We start from the raw sequence: 10,378 nt of genomic DNA on the forward strand, positions 1-10,378 counted from the left end.
CTTTGGCAACGACAGAGAACTTTGCTTAGTTTTGGTTTGTACCTGGTTCTGGATCTCACTCCACTGACAGCAGGTGTTCCGCCGTGAACTGCACCACCTCCAGATCCTGGGTCACAAAGGGGAGTACGACAATATGATGTCCGGTTTGGGCCCCGACGCCCCCCAGCCATATCTGGGCTTAAATGACTTTAGGTACTGCCTGGCATGTATGCTCGATTAACCTGGGTATAAATAGGAGACATTACATAAACATGAAAGCCCTAGAATTGTGTGTGTGTGTGTGTATATATATATATATATATATATATATATATATATATATATATATATATATATATATATATATATATATATATATATATATATATATATATATATATAAAAATATAATAATAATAATAATAATAATAATAATATATATACACACACACACACATACATACAGTATCTCACAAAAGTACACCCCTCACATTTTTGTCAATATTTAATTCTATCTTTTAATGTGACAAAACACTGAAGAAGTAATACTTTGCTACAATGTGATGTAGTGAGTGTACAGCTTGAATATTGTGTAAATTTGCTGTCCCCTTAATATATCTCAACACACAGCCATCAATGTCTAAACCGCTGGCAATAAACGTGAGTACACTCCTAAGTGAAAATGTCCAAATTGGGCCCAAAGTGTCAATATATTGTGTGGCCACCATTATTTTCCCAGCACTGCCTTAACCCTCTTGGGTATGGAATTCACCAGAGCTTCACTGGTTGTCACTGGAGTCCTCTTCCACTCCTCCATGATGACATCACGGAGCTGGTGGATGTTAGAGAACTTGTGCTTCTCCACCTTCCGTTTGAGGATCCCCCACTGATGCGCAATAGGGTTTAGGTCTGGAGACATGCTTGGCCAGTCCATCACCTTTACCTCAGCTTCTTTAGCAAGGCAGTGGTCTTGTTGGAGGCGTGTTTGGGGTCATGTTGAAATATTGCCCTGTGGCTCAGTCTTTCAAGGGATCATGCTCTGCTTCAGTATGTGCCAGTCCATGTTGGCATTCATGGTTCCCTCAATGAACTGTAGCTCCCCAGTGCTGACAGCACTCATGCAGCACTGGACAATGACACTCCCACCACCATGCTTGACTGTAGGCAAGACACACTTGTCTTTGTACTCCTCACTTGGAGGTCACCACACACGCTTGACACCATTGGTTCCAGTAATCCATGTCCTTAGTCTGCTTGTCTTCAGCAAACGGTTTGCAGGCTTTTTTGTGCATCATGTTTAGAAGAGGCTTCCTTCTGGGACGACAGCCATACAGACCAATTTGATGCAGCATGCGGCATATGGCCTGAGCACTGACAGGCTGAACCCCCACCACCAACCTCTGCAGTAATGCTGGCAGCACTCATACGTCTATTTTCCAAAGACACCCTCTGGATATGAGGCTGAGCACGTGCACTCAACTCATTTGGTTGACCGTGGCAAAGCCTGTTCTGAGTAAAACCTGTCTTGTTAAACCGCTGTATGGTCTTGCCCACCGTGCTGCAGCTCAGTTTCAAGGTCTTGGCAATCTTCTTATAGCCTAGGCCAGTGATGGCGAACCTTGGCACTCCAGATGTTTTGAAACTACATTTCCCATATTGCTCCACTACACTTCAGCATGCAAGAGCATCATGGGAAATGTAGTTCCAAAACATCTGGGGTGCCAAGGTTCGCCATCACTGGCCTAGGCCATCTTTATGTAGAGAAACAATTCTATTTTTTTTTTTTCAGATCCTCAGAGTTCTTTGCCATGAGGTGCCATGTTTAAAGTGGGAGTCCGCCGGGACTCCGCGTTTTTTTTTTTTAAAAAGCCAGCAGCTACAAATACTGCAGCTGCTGACTTTTAAAATAGTGACACTTACCTGTCCAGCGCGCCCGCGATGTCGGCACCCGAAGCCGATCTGTAGATCGTATCTCGGGTGCTGCCGCCGCCATCTTGGCTATGGGAATCAGGAAATGGAGCCTTTCGGCTTCATTTCCCAGTTCCCTACTGCGCATGCACGAGCCGCGCTGCGCAATAAGGACGGTCCCCGCTGCCTCTGGGATCTGTGTGTTTTCCCAGCAGGCAGCGGGGCACTTGCGGAAAGGGGCGTAATATACGCCCATTTCCGCAGAGAGCTATCCCGGCAGTGGGTACAGATACCTGTACTGTACAGGTATCTGCACCCCCCTCCCCCCTGAAAGGTGCCAATTGTGGCGCCGGAGGGGGGGAGGGTTCCGATGAGCGGAAGGTCCACTTTAGGGTGGACCTCCGCTTTAACTTCAGTGACCAGTATGAGATTGAGAGCGATAACACCAAAATGAACACACCTGCTCCCCATTCACACCTGAGACCTTGTAACACCAACGAGCCACATGACACCAGAGAGAGAAAATGGCTAACAGGCCCAAGTTGGACATTTTCACGTAGGGGTGTACTCACTTTTGTTGCCAGTGGATTAGACATTAATGGCTGCGTGTTGAGTCATTTTGAGGGGGGGACAGCAAATTTACACTGTTATACAAGCTGTACACTCACTACTTTATATTGTAGCAAAGTGTCATTTCTTCAGTGTTCTCACATGAAAAGATAATAAAATATTTATGAAAATGCAAGGGGTGTACTAACTTTTGAGATTATATATATATATATATATATATATATATATATATATATATATATATATATATATATATATATATATATATATATATATACACACATACACATACACACACGTGTGTCATATTTTTATAGAACCATCAATGTATGCGTCTAGCAGTGTCTAAGTGATTGATTATGGCTGATTACAGCCATTATTTAAAGTGCCTCATAAGCTGTCAGTAACTGGGTTTAGCCATATTAGGGAAAGTAAAGAAGTTGAATGTGAAGCCCATGTTCCTGAAAAGCCTACACTGTAGGTAGCACAGCAGTCCATACATAAAAGCAATGGAAATAATCCAGGAGGAGCCTAGGTATGAGCAATGAGTCCATGTGCAGTAAGTCAGGGCCCCCTCAATCACAGCTGGGTGCTGACAGTGATAATATAAACGCATGTACACAGACGCCTGTGTCCCGTGTAAAGGAAGGAACACATGTAAAGCACTTTAAAACGCCTTACCACACCCGCCAATCACATAGCAGCTCAGTAACCTACGAGAGGGCAGCACATAAACGGGAAGTGTTCTCAATAACCGCCATATAAGCAGGCAGAACTGCCCAGCCCCCCCACCAAAAACACTCACCGCTTCTGCCCGGCGAGAGCGCGCCTTGTGTCATACAGCATCGGGGCCGCGCACAGAGGATCCCGCTTGTGGAGGAAGAGTTCCAGCTAGCGTGATGACATCAGACGCTCATAAGAGCAGCCTGCTGCGCGCGCAATATCGCGCGCTGTCATAGGAAGTCACTGTGGTGTGGTTGTCGTTCAGCAATAGAGGGAACAATTCAGTGACAGTGACGAGGAGGAGGATGATGTTTATGTTTAGCCATGTGGCTGATATTTCTAATTGGACTCCGCTGAGAGAGTCTTCACTTTGTAAATGAGGATCTTTATTGCCATGTGTTAGCTTTGTCAGCTGAGCCCCTTGTCTTCACCCCTACCAAAATCTCAGCACCATTCTTTGGTTCCAAACTTTACCTAGAGAATACAAAAAAAGTATAATTTTTTTTTTGGTTGCTAAGTAGTTTGTATGAAATATGCTAATGAAAAGCAGTCAAATAGGTTCCCCACAGCCAGCAACAACAGATCCTTCCCAACAGTTAAAGTGGTTGTAAACCCTTACAAACCACTTTGACCTGGTAAGCCTAGATTAAGGCTTACCTGTAGGTCCAAGCAATATCTCCTAAACCTATATGGTTTAGGAGATTTTTGCCCGAAAACGGGCACCGCTGTCTACGGCGCATGCGCCGTAGACAGCGGCGCACTGAGCGCGGCATTCTCAGCGACGGAGCTGCCGTGCGTGTTGGCTCCCGTGCGCATGCGCGGGAGTGACGTCATCGCGGCTTCGCCGAATGACAGTGGCGGAGCTGCGAGACCCCACCAACAAGATGGATGCGGCGGACTACAGGGGACAGCGGCGACTTCGCTGGCTCCTGTGTCAGGTAAGTGACACATAATGGGCTACTATGCGATGCATAGTAGTCCATTATGCTTTGCTTTTGCAGGGAATGAAAGAGGAAGTAAACTCATCAGGGTTTACTTCCTCTTTAAAGATCCCCCAGCAACAATAGATCCCCCACAAGAATAGATCTCCCCAGCAACAATAGATCCCTCCCAACACCTATAGACCCCCCAGCAACAATAAATCCCCCCACAAGAACCCCATAGAGACAATAGATCTCCCCAGCAACAATATATCCCTCCCAACAGCTATAGCTCCCCTAGCAACAATAAATCCCTCACAAGAACCCACCCCCAGCAACAATAGATCTCCCAGTATCCAGCATCAATAGACTCTCCAGCAGCAAGTAACATTAGATCCCTCTCTCAGCAGTACATTTCTCCTATCAACAATTGACCCCGCAGAAACAATAGATCAATCCCCCCCATCAACAGCAATAGAGCTCCCCAGCAACAACAGACCCCCCCCCCCCCCAGTGACAATAGAGCCCCCAGCGGCCAGCATCAATAGACATTCTAGCACATCCTAGGCCAAGACAGAAGTACAGTTAAATCACACTTGTTTAATAATTAAAGTAAATAGAACAAACGTAGTCAAAACATAGCCAGAGTTCAGGAACCGGAACGGATAGTCAGAGAAGCCAAACGTCAGGGAGTCGGAGATGATCGTAGTAAAACAGCAAGCAGGATCTGGATCCAGAAGGGTTGTCAGTAGTGATGGCCGAACGGTTCGCCCGGCGGTCGTTTCGCGGCGAATTTCCGACATTCGCGGTCCGCACGTTCGAACGCCTTTTTCCGTCGTTCGCCGCGGCGGACTTACGTGTTTAATGTATACAAGAACTTTAACCTTTGGTGACACGTTTATCATGTGATACAGGACAGCCAATTGAGACATGACAGCACATGGACACTTGTACATTCCCCCTAACCTATAAATACACCCGATCCGGTGGCCATTTTACATTCTTTCTTCTGTTAAGATAGGGACAGGTTCCTGTGTGGAGTAGGGAGAGATAAACCACTAGCTATTTGGTACACAAAAGTTCTTTTCAGGACTGGTATAGGTGTTAGGTGTTGATAGGTTTGCTGTGCTGCTGATTCTTGCAGCAGCCTGAGTGTCTTTTGTTAGTTTAGAGAAAGGGAAAGGACGGTGTATGCTACAGGGACAGCCAGATTAGTCTTTCATCATCATCATCATCATCATCATCATTAGCTGTTACTATCAAGGTCCACAAAAGAGCTGTTCCAGTAACCACTAATCGTTCTCTTTTTTTGCCAATTTGTATAGGGACAGGAAGGAAGCAGTGTTGTCAGGCAGTGAGGGTAATTTTAAAGACTTGCTGTTATTATTAGTTCCACAAAGGTTCTTTTCAGGACTGGTATCAGTGGTACAGTAATAGGCTTGTACATGTATAATATTCTTTCTTCCAAATATAGAAAGGATATTATACTTGACTGCTGCCCTTCTGCTGCAGTCTGCTAAACATTCACAACTCACTTGTTCCACAAAAGTTCTTATAAGGACTGGTAACTTGGTATAGGGTGCTACGGTACATAGGCTTGAGTGCGGTACAGTCTGCTGTTCTGTAAGGACCGCTATCGGTCCACAATAGATAGGGTTGACGTGCACCACTGCTGACCGCTGCCCTATACTGCAGCAGTCCTTCAGCGGTATAGGGACTGACGTACAGTCTGCTAATCACTAACACACAACCTGCTTGTTCCACAAAAGTTCTTATAAGGACTGGTAACTTGGTATAGGGTGCTACGGTACATAGGCTTGAGTGCGGTACAGTCTGCTGTTCTGTAAGGACCGCTATCGGTCCACAATAGATAGGGTTGACGTGCACCACTGCTGACCGCTGCCCTATACTGCAGCAGTCCTTCAGCGGTATAGGGACTGACGTACAGTCTGCTAAAAACTAATACACAACCTGCTTGGTCCACAAAAGTTCTTATAAGGACTGGTAACTTGGTATAGGGTGCTACGGTACATAGGCTTGAGTGCGGTACAGTCTGCTGTTCTGTAAGGACCGCTATCGGTCCACAATAGATAGGGTTGACGTGCACCACTGCTGACCGCTCACCTATACTGCAGCAGTCCTTCAGCGGTATAGGGACTGACGTACAGTCTGCTAAACACTAATACACAACCTGCTTGTTCCACAAAAGTTCTTATAAGGACTGGTAACTTGGTATAGGGTGCTACGGTACATAGGCTTGAGTGCGGTACAGTCTGCTGTTCTGTAAGGACCGCTATCGGTCCACAATAGATAGGGTTGACGTGCACCACTGCTGACCGCTGCCCTATACTGCAGCAGTCCTTCAGCGGTATAGGGACTGACGTACAGTCTGCTAAACACTAATACACAACCTGCTTGGTCCACAAAAGTTCTTATAAGGACTGGTAACTTGGTATAGGGTGCTACGGTACATAGGCTTGAGTGCGGTACAGTCTGCTGTTCTGTAAGGACCGCTATCGGTCCACAATAGATAGGGTTGACGTGCACCACTGCTGACCGCTCACCTATACTGCAGCAGTCCTTCAGCGGTATAGGGACTGACGTACAGTCTGCTAATCACTAACACACAACCTGCTTGTTCCACAAAAGTTCTTATAAGGACTGGTAACTTGGTATAGGGTGCTACGGTACATAGGCTTGAGTGCGGTACAGTCTGCTGTTCTGTAAGGACCGCTATCGGTCCACAATAGATAGGGTTGACGTGCACCACTGCTGACCGCTGCCCTATACTGCAGCAGTCCTTCAGCGGTATAGGGACTGACGTACAGTCTGCTAAACACTAATACACAACCTGCTTGGTCCACAAAAGTTCTTATAAGGACTGGTAACTTGGTATAGGGTGCTACGGTACATAGGCTTGAGTGCGGTACAGTCTGCTGTTCTGTAAGGACCGCTATCGGTCCACAATAGATAGGGTTGACGTGCACCACTGCTGACCGCTCACCTATACTGCAGCAGTCCTTCAGCGGTATAGGGACTGACGTACAGTCTGCTAATCACTAACACACAACCTGCTTGTTCCACAAAAGTTCTTATAAGGACTGGTAACTTGGTATAGGGTGCTACGGTACATAGGCTTGAGTGCGGTACAGTCTGCTGTTCTGTAAGGACCGCTATCGGTCCACAATAGATAGGGTTGACGTGCACCACTGCTGACCGCTGCCCTATACTGCAGCAGTCCTTCAGCGGTATAGGGACTGACGTACAGTCTGCTAAACACTAATACACAACCTGCTTGGTCCACAAAAGTTCTTATAAGGACTGGTAACTTGGTATAGGGTGCTACGGTACATAGGCTTGAGTGCGGTACAGTCTGCTGTTCTGTAAGGACCGCTATCGGTCCACAATAGATAGGGTTGACGTGCACCACTGCTGACCGCTCACCTATACTGCAGCAGTCCTTCAGCGGTATAGGGACTGACGTACAGTCTGCTAATCACTAACACACAACCTGCTTGTTCCACAAAAGTTCTTATAAGGACTGGTAACTTGGTATAGGGTGCTACGGTACATAGGCTTGAGTGCGGTACAGTCTGCTGTTCTGTAAGGACCGCTATCGGTCCACAATAGATAGGGTTGACGTGCACCACTGCTGACCGCTCACCTATACTGCAGCAGTCCTTCAGCGGTATAGGGACTGACGTACAGTCTGCTAATCACTAACACACAACCTGCTTGTTCCACAAAAGTTCTTATAAGGACTGGTAACTTGGTATAGGGTGCTACGGTACATAGGCTTGAGTGCGGTACAGTCTGCTGTTCTGTAAGGACCGCTATCGGTCCACAATAGATAGGGTTGACGTGCACCACTGCTGACCGCTGCCCTATACTGCAGCAGTCCTTCAGCGGTATAGGGACTGACGTACAGTCTGCTAAACACTAATACACAACCTGCTTGGTCCACAAAAGTTCTTATAAGGACTGGTAACTTGGTATAGGGTGCTACGGTACATAGGCTTGAGTGCGGTACAGTCTGCTGTTCTGTAAGGACCGCTATCGGTCCACAATAGATAGGGTTGACGTGCACCACTGCTGACCGCTGCCCTATACTGCAGCAGTCCTTCAGCGGTATAGGGACTGACGTACAGTCTGCTAAACACTAATACACAACCTGCTTGGTCCACAAAAGTTCTTATAAGGACTGGTAACTTGGTATAGGGTGCTACGGTACATAGGCTTGAGTGCGGTACAGTCTGCTGTTCTGTAAGGACCGCTATAGGTCCACAATAGATAGGGTTGACGTGCACCACTGCTGACCGCTCACCTATACTGCAGCAGTCCTTCAGCGGTATAGGGACTAAGAGTTTTGTCACAGGGTCATTTAAAAAATGACATGCAGAGGAAGAGGCAGGCCCTTCCGCAGGGGTGGTAGGGGTAGGGCAGGAGCAACAGGCTTGAGCCAAAGTGGGAAGTTGCAGAAGGTGCGTTCAATTACTTTAAAGGATGCACCAGACTTGGTTGAGTGGCTCGCTCAGCCTTACTCTTCTGCACCCTCCTCATCCTCTCGATCTGCACCCTCTTCTTCACTCTCTGCTATGTGCACCCCCAAAGACACTACCACCAACAACACGACCACCACCACCACCACCACATACCTTCCGCTTGAGTCACTGGAATTATTTTCCGATCCATATCAAGAGGACATTTCTGATGCGCAGCCACTCTTGGTATTGGATCAGGAAGAGGAGGTAGCAACAAGCGCTACTCAGCAGTCTGACGCCAGTACCCAGATCAGCCCAAGGAGGAGGTTGGTCCCCGGTGTTGCTGCCTACTCCGAGATCTCTACTTATAGCGGTGGGGAAGGTGACGTTGATGATGACGTGTCTAGTGATGTCACGTGGGTGCCCACAAGAGAGGAAGAGGAGGGGAGTTCAGAGGGAGATATGGACCAGCAGATAGGGAGGAGAAGCAGCAATGACTTACATTGCACAGCAGGGACAAAGCAGACTGCAAATGTATCAGGAGCGAGTCATCGACCATGTACGGTCACATCTGGCGCTCCCAGGACACCGGCACATGGCTCCGCAGTGTGGGCTTTTTTTAACGTGTCCGCTGCTGACAATAGCGTTGCCATCTGCAATCTTTGCAGTCAACGCGTTAGTCGCGGTAAGCCCAATACTCACCTAGGGACGACCGCCTTAAGAAGGCACATGAGCAGCCATCACCGAGCCCAGTGGGAGCAACGGAACACACAAAGCCACACTGCAGGCTCTCACCGTCCAGCCTCGTCTTCTACTTCTCCTTCTCCTCTCTCCTCACAATTGTCCTCCACTCCACCTTCCATCACGCCAAGCTCACATTTTTCTGCAAAAAGGCAGGCTTCCGTGGGCCTAATGTTTGAGCGTAAAAAAATGATGATGCCGGATAACCCTCTTGCCCAACGGTTGGCGGCTGGCTTGTCAGAACTCATAGCCCGCCAACTACTGCCATATAAACTGGTGGACTCGGAGGCCTTTCGCAAATTTGTGGCCATTGGAACACCACAATGGAAGGTCCCAGGAAGGAAGTATTTCTCAGAGAAGGGCATCCCAGAGCTATATGGCCATGTTCAGCGGCAAGTGAATGTATCTCTGGCACACAGTGTCGGTGCCAAGATACATCTGACCACAGACACGTGGTCTAGCAAACACGGGCAGGGAAGGTATATCAGTTTTACTGCCCACTGGGTGAACCTTCTGACGGCCGTCAAGCATGTAACCCGTGGCACCCGTGTAGATTTGGTTTTACCGCCACGGATTGCATGCAGGCCTGACTCTTCTTCTCCTCCTCCTACTCCATCCTCCTCCCTCTCCTCCTCAGCTGCCTCCTCCTTTTCCGCTGCTAGCGTCTCTTCCACTGCACCGCCCAAGCTCCCCAGAACCTATTCCACATGCCAGGTGAGACGTTGCCATGCCGTGCTGCGTCTGTTGTGCCTGGAAGCAAAGAGCCACACTGGCCCGGCACTCCTTTCAGCTTTGCGTTCACAGGCAGATGAGTGGCTAACACCGCTCAATTTGACAGTTGGTAAAGTGGTGTGTGACAACGGTGCCAATCTGCTTAGCGCATTGAAACAGGGCAAAATCACGCACGTGCCGTGCATGGCACACGTCTTAAACTTGGTCGTGCAGCGATTCCTTGTCAAATACCCTGGGGTCCAGGACATCTTGCGGCAGGCAAGGAAAATCTCGGCCCATTTCAGAAGATCTTACACGGCCATGGCTCGCCTTGCTGACATTCAG

At 48.0% G+C, this 10,378-nt stretch overlaps 1 protein-coding gene across 2 annotated transcripts in view; it reads right to left on the reverse strand.

The window, feature by feature from the left end:
• Positions 1–3,382, reverse strand: part of TMEM39B (transmembrane protein 39B) — a 36,046-nt gene extending 32,664 nt beyond the window's left edge. The window contains exons 1-2 of one of the 2 annotated variants that reach the window (XM_077481987.1): positions 3,263–3,382; positions 43–221 (exon numbers count right to left, since the gene is read on the reverse strand). In XM_077481987.1, coding sequence (XP_077338113.1) covers positions 43–170 — 128 coding nt within the window. In that variant the 5' untranslated portion in view covers positions 171–221; positions 3,263–3,382. Of the gene's footprint in view, positions 1–42; positions 222–3,138 lie in introns of both variants that reach the window. The other variant, XM_077481986.1, reaches the window with a different exon arrangement.
• Between the last annotated feature and the right edge of the window lie 6,996 nt (positions 3,383–10,378).

The sequence above is a fragment of the Lithobates pipiens genome, unplaced genomic scaffold (genome assembly GCF_037356315.1).
Source record: "Lithobates pipiens isolate NorthernLeopardFrog02 unplaced genomic scaffold, aLitPip1_a1.2 Scaffold_16, whole genome shotgun sequence".
In the NCBI taxonomy this organism is placed as follows: Eukaryota; Metazoa; Chordata; class Amphibia; order Anura; family Ranidae; genus Lithobates; species Lithobates pipiens.